General features: G+C 36.7%; 1 protein-coding gene and 1 long non-coding RNA gene across 3 annotated transcripts in view; one reads left to right on the forward strand and one right to left on the reverse strand.

Annotated features, from left to right (window-relative positions):
- OVCH1 (ovochymase 1) overlaps positions 1-2,332 on the forward strand; it is a 70,833-nt gene extending 68,501 nt beyond the window's left edge. The window contains 1 exon segment of the mRNA XM_049102889.1: positions 2,073-2,332. Within this exon segment, the coding sequence (XP_048958846.1) occupies positions 2,073-2,332 (260 nt within the window).
- Positions 2,333-8,901: 6,569 nt separating this feature from the next.
- Positions 8,902-22,410, reverse strand: LOC112665576 (uncharacterized). 2 transcript variants are annotated; one of them, XR_003140472.3, is made up of 3 exons: positions 22,053-22,410; positions 19,948-20,114; positions 8,902-11,370 (listed from the first exon to the last, which is right to left on the reverse strand). It is a non-coding gene; the product is annotated as an uncharacterized LOC112665576 (long non-coding RNA). The 2 variants fall into 2 exon arrangements; XR_003140473.3 differs by lacking the exon at positions 8,902-11,370 and adding an exon at positions 16,933-17,391.
- Positions 22,411-22,413: the final 3 nt, after the last annotated feature.

Genomic DNA, 22,413 nt, shown 5'->3' on the forward strand with positions numbered 1-22,413 from the left:
TTTATTTTTTAGAGGGAGCTGAGTATTCAGGGCTTGATTCCATGATCCTGAGATTATCACCTGAGGTGAAATCAAGAGTCCAGCGCTTGAATGACAGAGCCACTTAGGCGCCCCTGTGTCCATTGCTCTTATCTTTTCATCTCTATATCTTTACATATACTCATGACCCTTTATTCACATGGTAAAAATATTTAGGCTGCTTTATTTCTTCTTTTAAGCATTTCTTTTTTTTAGAAGTTGAAAACAATTTAATTGAATACTAATAAAATATTGCTGTTAAACATGTGTACAAACAGTCCAAAGGTCTAAGAGTTACCACATACACAGATTAAAATGCAGTAAGGCAGTAAACCTTAAGGTACAAAACATGTTGAATAAATACTTTTGTGGGTTTTTTTCTTTTTTCTATGATCTAGGATAGTCTTAATTTTGAAGATTTGCATTTTTTGACATATAAATCCAAAAGGAGGAGGGAATCTATGTTCTATACATATCTGAAGAGAAAGTAGAAATGAAAATTTTAAAAAGATTTTACTTATTTATTCATGACAGACACAGAGAGAGATGTGGAAACACAGGCAGAGGGAGAAGCAGGCTCCCTGCAAGGGAGCCCGATGTGGTACTTGATCTTGGAACCCTGGGATCATGCTCTGAGCCGAAGGCAGACAGACACTCAACCACTGAGCCATGCAGGCATCCCAGAAATGAATTTTGACACAAGTATTGAATAAATAAATCCACTGTGTAGAGAATCTTTGTTTTAAATAGATTTCTCGGATGCCTGGGTGGCTCAGGGCATGATCCTGGGATCCCAGAATTGAGTCCCACATCGAGCTCCCTGCATGGAGCCTGCTTCTCTCTCTGCCTGTGTCTCTGCCTACCCCCTCTCTCATGAATAAATAAATAAAATCTTTAAAAAATAAATAAATAGACTTCTGGTGTTAAGAAAATCTCAAGCACTTAACAAATGAGCATATCTTATAATTCCCAAATTACAGGTTATGAGGAAGCTTAATTTTCTTCATATTTCAGGATATACTTGAATAAGTCTCTTGTTTTTAATTCTCTGGTAGTTCTCTTTCAATCTGAGAATGCAGTAACACATTACCAGAAATTTTGTTTCTTTATGTTTTTCCTTTCTACATAAATTGTACTTGGAATACACATAGTATGAAGTCTTTTGATATGTCTAGATGTGTTATACTGGGGTAACACCAATAATGCCAAAGAAAGAACAACGTCCAGTAATTTCTTGATTAAGTATAAAATTTTAAAGATCAATGTATGTTCTGATTTGTCTAAAGATGTATGTAAAGGTGTATATTAATGCTATTGACTTTTGTTCATTTTAAAAGCAATGAAAGAGGATGCCTGGATGGCTCAGTTGGTTATGCATCTGCCTTCAGCTCAGGTCATGATCCTGGGGTCCTGGGATGGAGCCCCATGTCCAGCTCCCTGCTCAGCAGGGAGTCTGCAACTCCCTCTCCTTCTGCCTCTCCCCCTGTTTGTGCTTGTTCCCTCTCAAAAAGTTTTTAAAGATTTTATTTATTTATTCATGAGAGACACACACACACACACAGAGGCAGAGACACAGGCAGAGGGAGAAGCAAGCTCCTCGCAAGGAGCCGGATGTGGGACTCGATCCCGTGTGCCAGGATCATGCCCTGGGCCTGAAGGCAGACGCTAAACCACTGACCACCCAGGCATCCCTCAAATAAATTTGTTTTAAAAAAATCATTAGGGCAGCCTGGGTGGCTCAGCGGTTTAGCGCCGCCTTCAGCCCGGGGTGTGATCCTGGAGACCCGGGATCAAGTCCAATGTCAGGCTCCCTGCATGGAGCCTGCTTCTCCCTCTGCCTGTAGTCTCTGTCCCTCTCTCTCTCTCTCATGAATAAATAAATAAATAAATCTTTAAAAAAATCATTAAAAAAATAAAGCAATGGAAGAAAAGAGAAATCTCATCTCTTGCTAAGAATCCTAGTTTTGAACTTACAAAATAAATAAGCAGCTCCATTCTGAGATTTTAGTAGACACCGATAAGTCTTTGTAATGTTTTGTTGTTACATTTCTCAGAGATAACAGTAGAAAGCAATACTGGAAAACAGCCACCCCCAGACACATGTGGAATTCCAGTTGTTGACCCATTTCTAATGCAAAGATCTGAGAGAAACACAAACATGCTGCCAGCTGGACATGGGGAGCCCCGGATGGCTGGTGGCCATGCTGCACCTGCAAGGTCGTGGCCCTGGCTGGTCAGTGCAGCGCCAAGGACAACATTTGTGTGGAGGGGCTCTGATTGCAAAGCAGTGGGTCCTGACGGCAGCGCACTGTAACTTTAGGTGTGTGCCTCTGCGGTGCAGGGGGCGCCGGAGCTGTTTGACCACCTGCAGTGGGTGTACTCCTCTCCCCACATCACAAGAAACATTCAGCTCCCACTGATCAGTCCCCACCCTGCAAATGAATGAACATACTAGGATGATGACGCTTTGCGCTTCTCTAATATGTTTGCCTTACAGCTTTTCATTTTAAAAGGTGCCTCTGGCTTCCAGGTGTAATTTAGTTTCTAAGTAACAATAAGTCCCTCTTTCCCCATCTATAAAATGGACGTAATATCTTCACATTTTTGCATCAGCTTCTTAACACCTTACCTAGAGCGCAGGAGTGCTCAAATGTGAATTCGTTTCCTTCTTGCTCTACTCTACTGACTACTGATCATCATACCCACTCTCAAAGTAAGTATCATCTTTCAAAGAATTTTAAAGAATGTCCTTTAAAAGAAACATTTTAAAAAATGTTCACTGAATCTTGGTCTCAGTGTGATAGGGAGATATCTGAAAACTCCTTCCTCAGGGAAGTCTTAGGTTGATGTTTTTAATTCTGGCCTCCCAGAAGTAGTGATGGCCCATAGTTAAATGCCTCTAAAATAGGCTTTATAATAAAAGTGTCTGCTCAAATAACTTGGTGGGCAGGAATCTTCAAAGAATCAAAAACTTTTTTTTATCATCCCCAACTCCTTTGATATAGAGAAATCACAAGAAGTTCTCCTTAATAAGGTGATTTTCAGACTTTCATGTGCTCAAAATTACCTGGGGAGTTTGCTATGAAATCTTAGAATCTTAATTCTGAATTTTGACTTGATGAGTTATGTCTGGAATCCTGCATTTTTGGCACATGCCAGATTTAATACGTGTAGTTCCTAGACATTTCTTTGAGAAACATTGTATTAGGAAGTAGAGTAACTATAACTTTCAGAATAGGTTTCAGTGACCATTATATAAGTATATCATATAATGTGTAATATTATGGTTTTAATAATGCATGGAATCATTATCCTGAGGCATCATGAGTCTTGTCAAGAAATACTAAATCATGTTTTGTTTGATGTTATGAAGACAAGAAACTAGATACCTTAATTCTTCTCAAAGATCAAATTAATAGAATCCCCCATCTTCTAAGAATTCAAGATAGCAAAGATTCTAATGTAGATTGGAAATGTTAGAGAATATATTTTTAGTAATTTTGAAAAATTGTGACCTCATTAAAAATGGTATCTATTTCCCCCATTCCTTTTTCTTATGACAAGTACTGTCACAGATGGCCTGGTAATAGGAAAAAGTTACCTCTCAAACCCTGGAAATAGTGATTTGATACCAGTGAAAGCTGTATACACTCACCCTGGCTTCACAAAGTTCCCTCCTACGGATGATCTATCCTTGCTGCATCTGGAGAAACCTGTCAAACTAGGTCAGTATGGATAACTCTCCTTCATATCTTGAACCTTTGCCATATGTGTTTTATTTTTCATCTTGCTTAGAAGTGCTGTATGTACTTTTGCAAGTCACTATTTCAAAACTGTCTTAAATACTTTCCCTCAAAGCTGAAGCACCTGCCCAAACATTTTACTTCTATATGTTTTTAATTGATGGAAGTTTAGAGAAGATTTCAAAGAAATATGTTTTTATTATTGTCCTATTTATTCTGAGACCTCACTCGTAGGTGAAGTTTACCCAAATAATTAAAACAGCAGTTTGAACCATCAGGTGTTCAATTTTTTGTACCTTTAGGGTTTAGGAAAATTTTGTTCTTTTTTTCTTTTTTCTTTTTTTTCTTTTTTAAAAGATTTTATTTATTTATTCATGAGAAACACAGAGAGAGAGGTTCTTTTTTAATGTTTATTTAAACCGAAGCTGATGTGAGCATGTAGTGAGGAATGGTTCATCTTGGTTCTGTCACATAGTAGCCATGTGATCTTGGGCAGGTTATATAACTTCTCTGAGCCTCAGCTTTATCACTTGTAGAAAGGGAATAATAGTAACCCTCTTACCTACATGGCAGGGGTGCACATTCAGTGAGAAGGTAAATGGGGGAGGGAAGTGGAACGAAGGCCTGTGGACAGTCCCCACTTTCACACTTGTGCCTTTCCATGGCTTCCTAGAGCTCTGGGACAGTACTCTTGCTTTCTTCCAACTCTCCCAATATTTCTGCATTCTTCAGCTGTTCCCTTGCCAATAGCCTCACTTCTCTACTTAATGTGTTTTCAGTGGATCCATCTTGCAAATTCCAGCTATGGTTCGGCCAACTGTTTGCTTTCTGTGCTTTTATAAGTGACTCACTGAAAGCATCTAGAACGGTGTTGCTTAACTTTGGCCATGCATTATAATCCTGTGGGTTGCAAAAAAAGAAAACAAAACTGTAGGCCAGGATGCAATTTGGACCAATTAATCACAGTCTCAGCAGTGGGGACCTGGCATCAGTATTTTTTTCCTTATTTTGCTTATTAAAATTTTTAAATTAAATTGTTTATGTTGAAATAATTATAGATTCACGTGCAGTTGTAGGAAATACACGCCAACGTACTTTTTTTTTTTTTTTTTTTACCCTTTATCCATGAATGGAAACATCTTTCAAGCTATGAACATTGATACAGTCAAGATACAGGACACTTCTATCACCACAAGTGACACTGTTGCTTTTTTATAGCAATATTCATTTCCACTTCCCCACAAGACTTCTGGCCACCAGGAATCTGTTCTCTGTTTCTATAATTTTGTCATTTCAAGAATGTTATATAAATGGAATTACACAGTATGCAACCGTTGGGGATTAACTTCTTTTCACTCAGCATACTGCCCTGGAAATTTATTCATATTGTTCCATGTCTCTATAAAATAGCTCATTCCTTTTCACTACTGAGTAGGATTCCATGAGATAGATGTTTAGCCATTCATAAAAGTTTAACCATTCATCTGTTGAACATCTGGGTTGTTTCCAGCTTTTGGATATAACAGATAAAGCTCCAGTGAGCATCTGTGTATAGATTTTGCGTTAATAAAATGGAATAGGAGTTTTCATTTCTGTGAGATAAATGCCCAAGAGTACAATCACTGGGTCATATGATAGGTGCATTTCAGGTTTTAAAATTTTTTAAATTTTTTTTAAGATTTCATTTATTTACTCATGTGGGACTTGATTCTAGGACCCCAGGATCATGACCTGAGCTGAAGGCAGATGCTCAACCACTGAGCCACCCTGGTGCCCTGAGTTTCAGTTTTATACAAAACTGCCAAACTGTTTTTCTGGAGTCATAGGACTATTGAATATCCCACCAGAGATATAGGAGTGATCTGGCTTCTCTGCATCCTCATAAGCATTTGCTCTCATCACTATTTTTTTAAGGCATTTTGATCAATATGCAGTGATATCTTACTGGAATTTTAATTTGTATCTCCTTAATGGCTAATAATAGTGAACACATATTCATGTGCCTATTTGCCATTTTTAAAACCCCTTTCATGAAATGTCTCTTCATAGCTTTTGCTAATTTTCTAACTGGATTGTTATTCATATTGTGGAGTTTAAGAATTCTTTATATAGACTAGAAACTACTGCTTTGTTAGATATGTGGTTAGCAAATATTTTCTTCCAGCCTGTAGCTTGTCTCTGTCTGCAGATCCTGTTACAAGGTCTTTCACAAAGCAAAGATTTTAATTTTGGTGAATCCCAATTTCTCCATTTTCCTTTTATGGATTTTGCTTCAGGTGTCAAGTTCAAGAACTCTTTGCCTAACCTTAGATGCTGAAAAAAATTTTCCCATTTCTCTAAAATTTTAAGGGGCACTTGGGTGGCTCAGTGGTTGAGTGTTTGCCTTTAGTTGAGATCCCGGGGTTCCAGGATTGAGTCTTGCATCGTGCTCCCCGCAGGGAGCCTGCTTCTCCCTCTGCCTTTGTCTCTCTCTGTCTGTGTCTCTCATGAATAAATAAAATCTTTTAAAATAAAATAACATTTTTATGTTTTACATTTAAATTCGAGATCCACTTTTAGTTAATTTTTGTATAAGGGTTAAGGTTTCAAGGTTCTTTTTCCTCCCCCAGGATGTCTAATTGTGCCAGCAAAAGCTGTTGAAAAGGCGGTCTTTCCTCCATTGAATTGCTTTTGTGCCTGATTTTGTGAAAAATCAGCTGAGCATATTTGATGGGTCTCTTTCTGGGATCTCTACTTTGTCAGTCTAGGTCTTTCCTCCTTCTCCAGTACCACACTGTCCTAATTACTGTAGCTAGATAATAGGGTTTATATTAAAAACTGATTCCTCTCAACTTATTCTTTTCCAAGATTGTTTTAGCAGTTCTAAGCTATGTACCTTTTCATGTAAATTTAAAAATAATACGTTTGCAACATTCCCTGTGATTTTGACAGGAATTACATTAAACCTATAGGTCGCTTGAGGGAGAGCTAACATCTTTACTATGTTGAGTCTTTCAATGCATGAACACAATGCATTTTTCCCACTTATTTAGGTCTTTTTTATTTCTTTCACCAGAATATTGCAATTTTTAGTGCACAGATCCTGTATATGTTTTGCTAAGTATATACATGTCTAAGCATTGCATTTTCTTCAGTGATTATCAATAGTATTGTGTTTAATTTTAAATTCTACATGAAATGTGATTGGCTTCTGTATGTTGGTCTTGTCCCGGATCTTGCTGAATCTAGAGGAGTATTTTATAAACTTCCCCTGGAAATTTCAATGTGTAGTCAAAGTTGAGAACCACCATTCTAGAAAAAGATCATTGATGAGGTGTGGGTGCCCTTAAAAATTTGTGGTCTCCAATTTCAGTACCATTCTGCAATCTTTGTGTGTATGTTTCTTCTTTCCAATTTCCACAAGAGTCATTACAAACATTCTCTTTTTTCAGCCCTTCTGAACTTACCCTTATCCTTTATCTTGTCCTTCCCCTGCCCCTTTCCTGGTTTCCAGGGATCTTGCTTTCCACTTAGCACCATGTGATGTCAACAGCAACATGACATTTTCTGCTCCTCTTCACCCTAAGTATTTAGTTAGTTTACCTAGTCTGTACCCATTCATTTCTTTTTCAGTAGTCAGAGTGAGAAATATCCTTTTTCCCATTAGAAACAATAAAATTTCTACCTATGATTTTCATCCTTAACACCTCATCATGGGCATTATGTGGCCATTTGGCCTATTTATTTCTTGTCTTTTCATACTGCTCTACCTGTACTTAAATAATTGTAATATACCTATTATGAGTTTTATCCTGATTTTTCACTTAGTATCAGCATTGCTTCATATTATTAAAATTTCTTTTAAAATGTAATTTTAATGGCTACACAGTAGCTTTTCCACAATTCTTATAAATAGTTTCTTTTTTTTAATTTAAATAATGCTGGATTGACTATCCTTACATATATGTTTTTCCAGGTCTAGGTTTGTCTTAAGATAAATTTCTCAGAAGTAGAATTGTTAGATTTAGGACACAACCATTTTTCAAGATTCCTGACATACTTCTAAATTAAAAACACAGCTGGGTAGAGTGTAAGTCGATATATCCTTTTTTTTTTTTTTTTTTTTTTTGGTTCAAAAATGAGGCAACTTGGCAATATCTGTTAATCTTTAAAGTGTATGCGTCCTGCCCCAGCAATTCTATCTCCCACAAATACTGGCACTAATGCACAGATTGGTGACCTAGGATGCTTGATACAGCTTTTAAGGAAAAACAAAATTAAATAGTCTAAATGTTTGCCAAGGGAATTTAACAATTTGTAGTACGTTCATTATCTTAATACTGTGTGCTATTAAGAAAATGCCATGGGAGGTCTAAATATAATGATATAAATGATATGACCGTAATCTAGTAAATGAAGAAAACCGGAATAAGAAAAATGGCTGATTAAAAAAAAATGTTGGTAGAGGGAAAATATTTTAGCTCAAAGAAATTTGGCAGGAAATGATATGATATAGCACGGATTATCTGTGAAGGTAGCATAACAAGATTTGTAATCAGAATGTAAAGAGGAGAGTAGGAAAGAAATAAGTTACAGAGTTTTATGTGATTTTATTGAGACAGCAGTAAAAAATAAAGAACAAATCATTGAAATAAATGATCTAAGACAGCAAATATGTTGGAACATTTAAGTGTGTAAAAATCTGGATAAAATGGAAGTCAAACAGCATGGGAAAACAAACACAGGAGCACTTGCATCCTGTGTGTGTGTATGTATGTGTAAGTGCAGTGTATATACACAAAGCCATACACATAAACCTACAATATTTATTTATATACAAATTTTGGTGATAAAAATGTGAATGTGGAAATATATATCATGCTTTATAATATTCCTGCAAAGATAGAGTTAGATATAAAAATACTAGCTGTGAAAATGCTCTAAAAGTTTAAATTGCCACAAATGTGTTTTTTTTCTTCATTCCTCATGTCACATAGTTCAGGAGAAAAGATGATTATACTCTTCTCAAGTGTCATCTCAAATTCAACAAGGTGATAACCTAAAGGCACATGGACAAAAAGGCAGATGCATTTTATTTATTTTTTATTTTTTATTTTTTTAAAGATTTTATTTATTTATTCATGAGAAACAGAGACAGAGAGGTAGAGACACAGGCAGAGGGAGAAGCAGGCTCCAGGCAGGAAGCCCAATGTGGGACTCGATCTCAGGTCTCCAGGATCATTCCCTGGGCTGAAGGCGGCACTAAACCGCTGAGCTACCCAGGCTGCCCAGGCAGATGCATTTTAAAAATGATCAGCAGATGAGAAACCGCCCCTATGCAGGGCATATGTTTCTATGTTTCTACTGTCCTAGGAAGATATGGTAATACTGGCACAAAGTGGTTACAAGTGAATTGAGATGATCCCTTGTGAGTAATTAATAGATAGTATCTTCTGAAAGCTTTACTTATTAAATTACAGGGTTAAAACAGGTACTATTCAGGTCAAAATAGTTATTTTTAGAGCCATCATTGAATGGAAACAATATAGATAATATCATTCCAATGGACTAAATGATATTTGCCCCCCCCCCTTTTTTTTTTTTTTTGGTTTTAGGAGAGTTTGATTCTCTAATCTGTTTGCCAGAGAGAGACGATAAAATATATTTACATTCCAAATGTATGACTGCTGGATGGGGAATAACTGAACCATATCGTGAGTACATTCACTACCTCTTCCAAGATTAGAATCCAAACAAGTATTTGTGAAATCTGAGTATACTGTTTGCTCCTTTTCCATTTTTCTGTTTTTAATGGGAGTAAGTGTAGAAAAAATCTTTTCCACAATGGATCTAAAGGTGTGACTACTTTGGTCTTAGGACATCATATTCATTAATACTAGTTAATTGATACTAGTTCACAGAGACTTGTAAAAACTTGTGCTGGAGAATATCTAGTGATTCTTTTTACCTAACAAATATTTGTATGTCTCACTTATATATAATTCCTCCCCAGTTGTACTGTGTGAATACACACACTTGGTTTCACAACAGTATAGGTACTGCTACTGTAAAAATCTCTTCTTAAAGATATGAGCCTATTTCCACAGATGTGAGGCATTTTTCTGAAATGATAGGCTGGTGTAAATGGTAAAGATGATGTGAAAATAGTCTATAGACTCATGACTCTGGTCTCATTTCCACCATATTCTATAACTGAATTAACACATTACAAATAACCAATAAAATTATCAGCAAGTCAGAATGCAACTTCAGTTGTCACCTCTAGTGTCAACACCAATGTGAAGTCAAGTCAAAAGAATAAGTACACTATGAAACCAATGGAATATAGACTTAACATGTAAAAAATAAAATGCATTGTTATTTTATCAACAACTGACTTGAGTGTAAACTTCCTTTTCCCTTCTATATAGTGATGTCCTTTTTCTATCTTCTTAGGACTGTACAAAAGAACCCACATAAAATGTCATTTGTTGTTCCAGTTGTAGAAGTCACCATGGAGTAATACTAGTATTTTACAAACCACCTAACAACATCACTATAGTGCCAAGAGGAGAGAATGGTTGGGATTTGACCCTCAGAATCTATTTTTGTTCTATCTTTTAAAAGCATTTGCCTAGGTTATGTGTTTTATTCTTTTTCTACTAGAAGACAGATTTTCTAAAACTGTGCAGGAGGTAGTGATGGTATCACTACCACTGATCAGCAGTACATCTTGTCGAAGCTACTGGGGACTGGATATTAAAAACACCAACATCTGTGGAGGGGCTGCAGGCTCATCCTCATGCATGGTAATTCAAGGATGCATTGATTAGTGTGGTTTTCTTCTCAGTGTGTCTATGAATGGGGTTTGCTGGCCATAAAGAGGTATAAATATATGGTAGTTTCAAAATGAAATGAAAAGCGAGAAGAATAAGTACATTGCTAAACTGATGTACTGTCATTGCTAATTTGATACTTGAAGTGAACGCAGTTCTCAAAAGGAATTGCTCATTCATTTGCTTGGTTGACTATGTGAAATTGATGATATTCAACTGTTTTTGACCTATAAAAATAATTTATTATGGCTCAGATTCACAGCTGAATCAGGCAGCTCAAAGAATCTACTTCTAGTGGCATTGAAAATATATTTTCATGTAACTCAAAACCACCATTTAGTCATTTATATTTAGTAGATGCTTGAAACTTTTTGCAAGGCACAGTCTGTTGCCAGCATTAAATGACTTTGTGTTAAATGTACCTTTTAGCCACTCTTTGAAAATATAGATTTTGATCTTATTCAGAGATCTGTAACATCCGCCAACTGCCTACTTCCCTCTGCTGTCGTGAGCAGAAATCAAAGATGAGGGAATGTCTTCCACACTGTCTGACCAGCTCTGCAGTGGAGGTTAGCATCAACCATGAATCATGAAACCAGGAGAACTTCTCTTTTTGCTGGTTGCAGGGAGATTCAGGAGGACCGCTGCAGTGTGCCCACGATGGACAGTACAAGCTCATCGGTATCGTGAGCTGGGGCAGCAGTAACTGCCATCCTGCTGCACCAACAGTCTTTGCCAGAATTTCTGCCTACAGGGGCTGGATCACATCTGTCACTGGAGGAGAAGCATTATCACTGAAAGAGTAGCATGGTGGAATTGTGTTTATACATGGGAAAGGAAATCCTTAACATACCTGAAAAATAGGTCTCTTTTCAGTGCTAAAAAGATTCAGTGTCACTTCCTCTGACCCTTGTCATTGAGGAGCTTGGTTTGGGTGGGTACATACATTTAACATTAAACACTGAACACAGAAAGTGAATGTTGATTCATACCTCCTGGGAATTTATAATCTGAAATGTCATTAAATTCATATTTAGTGTAACCATGTATATGCCATTATTCAAATACCATCATATACACTGTTACTATTTTTTCTAGTTTGGTAAACATTAGAAGATATGAAGTGAAATGTTATTCTTAATCTCACCTGGAATAGTGCCCTGAGTACACAGTCAGATAGGGAAGATCCCTCTAAGTTTCAGAGTTTCAATGAACAATGGACATTTAAGAAATGATTTCTCAGACTTATTACTTGATTTCTAAATTTTTAGATGAAATTTTAGGGTATCTCAATTGTTTACCAAACAGTTAATTCATCTGAACCTCAGTTAACCAATATGCTCATCTTTCTAAGCTGTAGCCAAGAAGGGAGAAGGAACTAAGAAAGGCCCTCAACCCAGAAGATTAAATGCCAAAGTCCACCACAGAAATATATAATAGGGAATGAGTGATGGCCTGTAGAAACTACTTTTTTCTTTTTTTATGCATTTCCCCCCAAATTTAAGCATTTGGTTTCCAAGAGTACAGCATTCAGAGAGAGAGTATAGTTCAACTTTAGGTCAGCACCTCTATTACCTAATGAAAGAGCCATATAAGAAGTAGGAAATATATACATATATGTTCTTTCTCTCTCTTTCTCTTTCTGTCATTCCTTTGTCCTCACCTCACACACTCTCTTTCCATCTCTGCTCTTTCTTGCCAATGCTACAAAGAGAAAGCATTATAAATGTCCTAGTATTTAGTAAAAACTCCTTCCATGAGTACTGGTCTAAACTGCCTGCATTGATTAAAATTATGCTTTTTGCCAGGGCCTCTGAATAAAATAGAATATGAGCTGTGCAATAGGGATTCTCTAATTCTCCTGTTAATCCATTTTGTACTATTTTTACTTTGTCTCCTGTTGAATTTTTCTCATCTTTTTTTATCAGGTGACATTAAAGGGGATTAAAAATGGGCTGTAGTGAAGTGTCAGGCCTGGCTAAAGCCTTTTTGCTTCATGGTGTGATTTGCTGGTGCTTAATTCTGGTGCTGCCACAACCCCCACTGTGACCTCCTAGGATGGTAACCAGGTGGTGATATTCCAGGGCCCTGTCAGGAAGGGGTGCAGGTTTAGCATTCCACATACCACCAAGAGAAGCTGCCTGGTTTTCCTACAGGCGTCAGAAACTATTTAGTGCTGTTTTCAGCTTCAGTTGGCAGTCATTTTTAAATTCTTCTATATTTAATCTTTTATCTATGGAATAGGATTGTTAGACTGTTTTACTTGCCCCACCTCTACAATTCATTGGAGGAGGGGCATTCATAGTCTTACTCTGACATTTTCAAGGGCTCTCCTGTTTGCATTGCAAGGTCAAGCCTTACATGTACCAGGTTGCGGTCAACTGTGTAAACTGATATATTAGGTAAGGGTGACACAGCCAAATTTAAAGGAATGAGAGACCTAATCACCTAAGTCTTCATGTATGTATTAAAAATATCCTTTTTTGGGACCCCTGGGTGGCTCAGTGGTTGAGCATCGATCCTGGGGTCCTGGAATTGAGTCCTCACGTCAGGCTCCCTGTGGGGAGCCTGCTTCTCCCTCTGCTTGTGTCTCTGCCTCTCTCTGTGCGTCTCTCATGAATAAATAAAATCTTTAAAAAATAATAATAACTAAAATAAAAAATATCCTTTTTGAGCACCTATGTGGCAAATGGAGGGAACCAGAAAGAAGTTGTTTCCTTCATCTTTAGAATCTCATGTTGGTGGAGAAGAGTGATACACAAATTATTCAACAAGCTGTAGGAGGTGTCAGCCTAGGAGACAACAGCCAGCACTTCCAGAACAGGTGAAGGTTTTACAGAAGATTTGAGCTCAAGTATTAGTTGATTTTTGTTTTGTTTTAGAATGTTCTACACCAATCTCCTATGTTAAAGAGATATCTATCGATCTGTTTTCCTATCAACAACTCCACATACTCTGAATTTCTCCTGTCATGTAGATTATTGGAAAATGTGCTCATTCTTCAGCCATAAGTTGGATTCCTTCATTTCCTCTAACCCCCACCACCTTGTTTCTTTCATATTTTTTTAAAAAAGATTTTATTTATTTGAGATAGCATGCATGAGCGAGCATGAGTGGGAGGAGGGGGCAGAGGGAGAGGGAGAAGCAGACTCCCCGCTGAGCAGGCCGCCCAAGGTGCAGCCTGGTCCCAGGGCACTGGGATCATGACCTGAACCCAAGGTAGCTGCTCTGCCAACTGAGCCCCCGAGGTGTTCCTCATATGATTTTCCATAATATAGTTCCAGCATGTCATGCATGTTCTTTGTCAATTCAAGGAAGTGTCAACAATTTAAGTCTAACAAGTATCTAATTCTCACCACTTTTTTTTTTTTTAAGATTTTATTTATTTATTCATGAAAGACACACACAGAGAGAGGCAGAGACACAGGCAGAGAGAGAAGCAGGCTCCATACAGGGAGCCTGACGTGGGACTCGATCTGGGATCACAACCTCAGCCAAAGGTAGATGTTCAACCACTGAGCCACTCAGGCATCCCTAATTCTCACCAAAAATTAACAGCATTTGGCACTTATCCCGATTTCATCTTGGTCTCAACTGTCTCATCAGTAGAATATCACTCTCAATTTTCTATTCCTCATAGATATTTATAAAGAGTAATCAAATTGTCAAATAATGGCAACACAAAAAAACTGCTGGTACCAAGATATCTAAAAAACTCTTAAAAGGAGGCAGAATAAAGTGGGAGAACTGTAATGGGTGATGAAGCTATAGTAATTAAGACAGTGATTACAGTATTACTGCAGAGATGAACTGACCAATGGAACAGAATACAAAAGCAAGAAGCAATGCCATTTTCCATTTTTTAAGTTGGCAAACAATTGCAACAGTGTGACAATATAAACATGATGAGAATGTGGAGTGGGGTGGAACTCTTCTCACTGCTAGTGCTGCTGGGGTATAATCAGGTACTCCAGCCTTAGAAGACTTAGATAGTAGCAGAAAAATTTAAGATGCCAGTGTCCTCTGAGTCTGCAGTTCTAACTAGGTATATGCCCTAGGGCATTGTCTTCATAGCTGCAATTAAATGTAAAATGTGGAGTGTGGGAAATGATATTTTTTCAAGCTCCTGGCATGATTCTAATTTGCAGTCAGGTTTGAGAGCAGTGCCTTAGAGAAAATGAGGCGACCATGACCACTGAACATGTACAAGAATGTTTATAGAGATGTTAATATCAGCAAAAGCTGGAATTCCACATGTCCCCATAGAAGCATGGATAATCAAAATGTACTATACTCACATAGCAGTAAAAAGTAGAAAACAGGGGGATCCCTGGATGGCTCAGCAATTTAGTGCCTGCCTTCGGCCCAGGGTGTGGTCCTGGGGTCCCGGGATCGAGTCCCACATCAGGCTCCCAGCATGGAGCCTGCTTCTCTCTTTGCCTGTGTCTCTGCGTCTCTCTCTCTCTCTCTCTCTCTGTGTGTGTGTGTGTCTCATGAATAAATAAATAAAATCTTTTAAAAAAGTAGAAAACAGTCCATAGGCTCTTTAGGTGAATCTTAGAAGCAAGGATGAGCTTTAAAAAATTTCAGAAGATTAGGTACCATTATAAAGCTCAGAAACAAGCAAACTTAAACATTATTTTGCTTAGGCGTATATCATATATGATTTAAAAATGCAAGAGATGTAGCCCAACATTTAAAGTAGTGGGGAGGCTGTGGGATATTGTTGGAGGAACCACACACAAGTCATTTCAATGCTATTAATAATTTTCTAGTTAAGTTGGGTGATGGCTTCACAGATATGTATTATTTTGCTTCCTAATTTACTTATGCTTCTGTGTGCATGAAATACACCATATAAATATATTGAGAGGCCTTTTAAAAATTTTATTACTTTACTGAATATCCTTCCAGTGCTTTTATGCAAATAAATACAAATATAAATGTGTATTCTTATTTTCCCCCCTTATACAAAAATAGCATGTAAATTGTTCTAAATCTTACTTTCCCACTTGATCATATATGCTGGAGATCTTCCAATATCACTGTACTTTTTCTGAAAAAAAATTATTGCTTTATAATTAACACACGGTTTTGTTAGTTTCAGATGTACAATATAATTATTCAACAATACTATACATTATTCAGTGTACTCTGAATCTGTTTTATCTCAGCCCCCACTTCCCCCTCACTCCACTTAAAGGCCTTTTTAATTACCCTAGCTCTTCAGAGTGACTTTTCCTTCTGTCCAGGTAATTAGAATGTTCCACACATATCTAGAACATTAAACCCTCGAATTTTTTTTGTGGTTCCCTTTGCCTAGAAAGCACAAATTGTCCTTGTGACTTGCATTTGCTGTTGCTGATGTCATTTGTAACAATCAGCGTATATGTTAATTTCTGCTTAGTTAATTAACACTGGCAGTTACCAGTTACACTTTCTACTGTCCATAATCTTCTAGGGAAAAAGGGCTTCAAATGTGTCTGAATATCTTCTAGATGCCAGACATTACCCAATATTTCCATTTAGTTCCTTTAATCATTAAAGCTAATCCTTATAAAAATGTTTTGAATGTAATATGAATAACCCCTGGGCACAGAGATTAAAAGTGTTAGTTCTGAAGCCAGACTTCTTGGGTTCAAATCCCAGCTCCATCATTAATTAGCATTGTTATACTTCCAATTCTTCATCTATAATGTGGAGGTAATAAAAGACACTTATTCATAAAGATATCCTATAGTTAAAGAAGTTCATAAATTTAGAACACTTAAAAAAGACTGGCTCCAAATACACTCTGAATTCATGTGACTATTATTTTGTTCATTTTCCTAAAATAAAGCTTTTAAAGAGGATTCCCCACCCCATGAATCCATTAATAATATTTTTTATAAGAATTGCTATTTGAGAACATAAGTACTTGTATATCTTTCCAATTCTTCTTTATGTTGTCACTTCTTTTTCAATTATTATCTTCCTAATTCCCAGAAGGATTTAATTGGGGAATGACAATCTCATTGTCAAGATATTAAGGTCACCTTAATATCTTCCTATGCCAACTACTTTACAAATATTAATTTAATTCTAACCACAATTGTCTAAGAAAGGCATTATCTTTTCCATTTTACCAATGAAGAGATTGAAGCAAGAGATGCCAAGTGTCTTGGTTCATATTAAACAGCTGGTTTCAGAGCAGAATCAGCACATAGGTTTTTCTGATTACAGACCTTAATCACCACACCATGCTGACAAGTGTTTTCAGAAGATAATAGTAGTGCAAGTGTGGAGTTTGGACTAAGGAAATGAGACTGGAAGCAGGAAATATTGGAATTGGGCAGCACACACTTAACTTGTTCAAGCACACACTTGAACATTGAATGAAAATAAAATGAACAGAAATAAAAATAAGGTTTACATGTAATAAGGGAGGTTCTATTTTCAGAAAGGTTAAAAGTAGTATAAATTTCTTTGAATCTATTTTGAATTACTTGCCAGCTTCTGGTTAAAAAGCCTTTAGTACAGTAGCTTGAAGGAATTTGGATTTTATTCTCTTACCTAAATGAAGTCAGGCAGCTCTACAGTTATGAGAGCCTGGGCTTTTTTTTTTTTTTTTTTTTTTTGGCTTCCTCCTCCACCATCTCAAGTCATAAAATTGCTGCTGGGCTCAAGCATCACACCCACATTCCAAGCAGGGAAAAGAGACGAAAAGGCTTTCATAAAAGCCCTACTCAATGAGTTTTACTTATATATCTGGCCATCCCCCATGCCAAGTCTGGGAATGTAGTTCTTCATTTGGGTTATTGTCCAGGATTCTGGTACTAAAGGAGAGAAGAGTATTTAGGCAAACAGAAGTCTCTCCTACTCCCTGATTATTATACATTGCTTTTAATTTTTCTTTGTCACTTTTTAAAGAAATAAATGTAGAAGAAGCAGTGCTAATGAAAAAAAAATGTATACTGTGGTTGCAGGGATCTGAGTGGCTTTAAGCTTGTCATCAGGAATATTTAAAGCAAACTTTGCCATGGGGACCTTTCTACTGGACTTAAGTATGCTTGTGACAGAACAGCTGTATTTTCTCAAAGGATGATCCAAGAGAGCAAGGAGAAAGCCACACTGACCATTATGGCCTTGCTAGCACAACTAAACTTTACCACAATTAAGACTTTCAATTTCTCCCTGACAAATCTTATAGTCGAACCGAATCAAGCCTACTTGTTCTGTGTTTGGACAAAAAGAAAAATATGGGAATAGTACTAATCTATTAGTACTATTAGTACTAGTACCCTGCAGGCCTCATATTTTTCTACCTTTTGCCTCTGAATCAAAGACTGTATTGGATTCCTATGTGTTCCTTCAACATAGACCCGGCTTTTGGTAGACATGATAATGGCTTCTCCTAACTCCAGGCTCAGCGATCCCCATCACTACTATTATGGGAGTGCCAAGGTGGACTCAATATGTTATGGAACATTACCCTTACAGAATGGAAGGGATATCAAAGCAGCAGCCCCAATCTGTGTAAAGACTTAGATCTTAACTGAGGTTCCCCAAAACCTGACTACCTTCCATTAGAGGAAAACCAACTTCTGACCAAGTTTATTTCTTCAGAGCCTAGTTCAGGAGAAAGCGTGTGTAGGGCAAGGGGGAATGCTGGGGTGTTCCACTGGCTTCTTTCCTTCTGAGACCCAGACAGAGAGGAGGGGACCTTACTACTTTGGCTCAACTATCCTCCACTTAGAAAAACAAGTGTAAAAAAAAAAAAAAAAAAGAAAAGAAAAGAAAAACAAATGTAATAAATAAAAGTATTTGTCAAGTTAGGTCCTTTTGAACAGTAATAGTAAGGTATATATTCATAATTCTTAGTCAAAGCATCTGAATCCTGGCCATATATTATTTATATATTTAATTGTTTATGTATCTTTACATGATATAAAAATCACCTGTAGGGATATAGCTCATACATGGGACGGAAATTATTTCATCTTTTTAGCTCAACATCAATGTTAGATAATCATATCAGAAAATGGAAAAATACCTTCTGCTCCATTCATTTGAAAGTTGATTTTTTCCTCTCATAGCATCCTGTTTTTTTTTTTAATGTAATGATGACAGTCTGCCATCATCATAAAAATTATGCAAAGACACATACAAATGTACTTTCTCCTAGACATTACCTTATAAGGTTCACCTGGTTTTTGAATTTACAAATATTAACATAGGTGAAAATGAGGTAGTGATTGCTATATGGATTATCAGCTGTTTGGTCTGGGAGGCTACATTTGTGTCTTTAGAGGCCAGCACAGTGTTTGAAAGAAGTTTGACTTTCAAAGCTTTTGGATAAGACACAAATGCTATTTGCCTGATCCCTGAAGGCATTTGAGTTTGATAGGCAATAAAGCTTGCAGACATTTCTGTTTGTGTCATGTTATTGAAATCAAAATTTGACTACAATATATGAGTTAAATATGCTGCCTCTTTTTAATTAATATACTGCAGTAAAGTAATTATAATGCTATGTCCTAGGCACTTATATAAAGAATTTCATCCACTTTTAGCATGAAATTAGTAATGTGTTTAAAGGTCTTAAGAAATATAAAAGAGCTACAACTTATTTAAAAATATTGACAGTTCACAAAAATAGCTAATCAAATAGATGAGACAATACACCTATGATGCAAAGATAAAAAATATTAGTGAAAGAATATTTGGAAATGAAAAGTAAAACACCAGATTCAATTGTTGTAACCAATGTGGAGAAAGATAAAAAAATATATATTTCAGCTAGATATTTTTGTGTTGAAATTTATGGGAGACTATATAATAAAACATGTTGAATACACATAAAACATTATTAATAACTATTAGTTTACTAATAACTATTAATATGATAATGTATTAATAACTATTAAGAAAAATGGCCAGTCACAGTTATATATTTGTTTTGGGGTTTATTATTGGGTACCTGTCTATGCCAATGTAGTACAAATTCCATGATGGCAAGGTTGTCTACTTTGTCACGAGGTCATATTCTGTACTTAACACACCACTTGTGATATAGAAGGTACTCAATGAATGTTGGTTACATGAATGGCCATGTCACAGGTTCAACTGAGTAATCTGTGGTCCCTTTGATCCATTATTAGTCATACTGAAATACCGCACAATGCTTTATAGATATTGATGGTAACTCTACTGAAACAGAGACATTAAGTGGCAAATAGTGCCACTGTACACAGACTTTTTTTTTTTTTGTACAGACTTTATCCGTTAGCTAATGTACAAAATCTAAACTTGGCACATGGAAAGTGATTTCAGATTTTTAAGTCCCAACTTGACAGATGAAAAAATTATTTAAGATGCAAAGCACGAGGTACCTGAGTGGCTCAGTTGGTTAAGCGACTGTCTCTTGTTTCAGCTCTGGTCATGATTCTCAGGGTTGTGAGATGGAGGCCTATAATGGGAGCTATGCTGGACAAGGAGCCTGCTTGGGATTCTCTCTCCCCCTTCTCTCTGCCCCTCCTCTCCAGTTCATGTGTGCACTCTTCGTTAGAGAGAGAGAGAGAGAGAGAGAGAGAGAATGTAAAGCACAATGTTTAATGTAAATACAAAATTTGAGTAAAATGTTCATAATTATAATTGAAGCAAGTAAAAATGAAGGCCTAGTGTATAGCATAAAAACAGAATAGTTTTATAAAAGGAACTGTGGTCATAAGGATTAGTAGCTAGTGAGAAGGAGGAGATACAGAGATTCTAACCTGATTGAATCTGAGTTTATTGGTGCCTTTGACTTTCCTAGGCATAGAAGAGAAGAAATATATTTGGGGATAAATGATAAGATCCACTTGGGAATACACTGAGTTTGAGATGTTTATGGGGCATTCATACAGCAAAATATATATATTTATTTATATTATATATCTTATATATCATATATATATAGTATAAACATTTACCTTAATTTTGCTAACTTGCTAAAACTTTTACTCAATCTATAAAGAAAAAAAAAACAGTATGAAAATACCTTTTGAGCATCTGTGCAAAATACAGGTTGTTTAGCACCAGTTTAAATTCCAATTTAAAACCTATCTCCTGGTTCTCTTTTGCAGGTAATATATAATGGAATGAATTTTTTTTTCCCCTTTGGAAGCAAACTGTTTTCCAGATATAATAACCTGCCACCAACATAGGACTAAGTATTCAGTCCTCTTTAAAGTTAAGCTGAGTTTCAATCTTCAGGGGAAATTAATTTTGTCTTCATTTAGTAGCTTGGAAGATGGTGAGTTGTTTTTTTAAATAAGCAGGATCAAATTAGTCAGTTTTGCAATACTGGGATATCCAACTTTTATTACCCTGAAAGTAGATTACTTTGGAGACCAGTGATCAGGTGTTAAGTGAACAACAGTCAGCCTCCATCAAAGCAAGAGCCCGTATGATCTTAGACCCACAAAGAAGGAAGGGCTGCTGGTACCTTTGTGGCTAAGGTAAAGAAGCACTTTAGATATTTATTAACTCACCTAGTGCTCATAACAATCGTATGAGATATTATCTTGCCATTTTGCAGGTGAGGAAGCAGGATGAAACAATGTACCCAAGGTCACATGCTAGTAAATGGTTGAATTGGAATTTTCACCCAGGAAATTCTAGCCCCATTGTCTACCCTCTTACCCACTACAATAAACTTCTTCAATATGTGAAGGGGTACTAACCCTGACATGAAAAGTCTGGAAATGAAACTGAATCAGTGAAAACACTTAATCTGCTTTAATTTTCTGGGATAGTTTCAATCTAGTGAAATTTCATATTTCAAAAAATGTTAATTCACTAAAATGGTGTGACTTGCTCCTTCGAAGGGCAGTTTAGTAACATGGTCAAGATTTCTCCGCCTCTCCCAGCTGACTATGGGTAAATCATTTAATTGCTACTTGACTCAATTTTTGTATTTATTGGTAAATAATGGTTTGCCAATAATCTTTAAAAAGAGAGAGAGAAATAAAGAATGTAAAGCACAATGCTTAATGCAAATACAAAATTTGAGTAAAATGTTCATAATTATAATTGAAGCAAGTAAAAATGAAGGCCTAGTGTATAGCTTGTGTCTATACTTGTATATACTTGTGTATAGCTAGTGTATATACTTGTAAGGATTAAATATGATGAGGCAAGTAAAACTTTAATACTTAGTGGAAAAACAAACAGTGCTTATTGTATAAACATCACTTACTATGTCTTTGTAAGAATTTTTTGGCCAATAAATCAAAATTAAAATCTCAATGACTGGAAAATCTGATGACAGCTGGGCTCACTCTGGAGCAGTTTCCATTTACCCTCTTTCCAAATTCCCCTTTATTACCTTTTATGCTACAAAGTGCTAGGTCAAGATAAAGTATCAATTTTCTTTCCCAACAAATATTTACGTGCACACCAGGTATTGGCGATTATAGGGGTGAGTTAGACGGATGTGACTTCTTAGGGAGCTTACCATCTGGAAGTCAAGAGAAACCTTGAACGAATAATTAAAAGCATTACGTATGTCTGGAAAAGGAAGTTTAAATGTTCTTGACGGGAGAAAATAAGGAGGCAAAAACAGAAGGCAGATTGGAGATGGGATACGTTATTAGGGTCGCAAGGGACAAACCCTGCTCCCAAGACCCCATTAGCAACGACGTACGACGTGAGGCGTTGGGATCCGTTCGGTGGTCTCCAAGCAGCGGTCGGAAGGTGACCCATTCCTTCTTGGCCACGTGGTTACACCTGTAAAACGTGTCTCACCCAAGGTTCTGTTTGGCCACACCCCCTTTCACCTTAGCCACGCCTCCTGATTCACAAAGCCCTTCGTAGGC

The sequence above is a fragment of the Canis lupus genome, chromosome 27, assembly GCF_003254725.2.
Source record: "Canis lupus dingo isolate Sandy chromosome 27, ASM325472v2, whole genome shotgun sequence".
Lineage (NCBI taxonomy): Eukaryota > Metazoa > Chordata > Mammalia > Carnivora > Canidae > Canis > Canis lupus.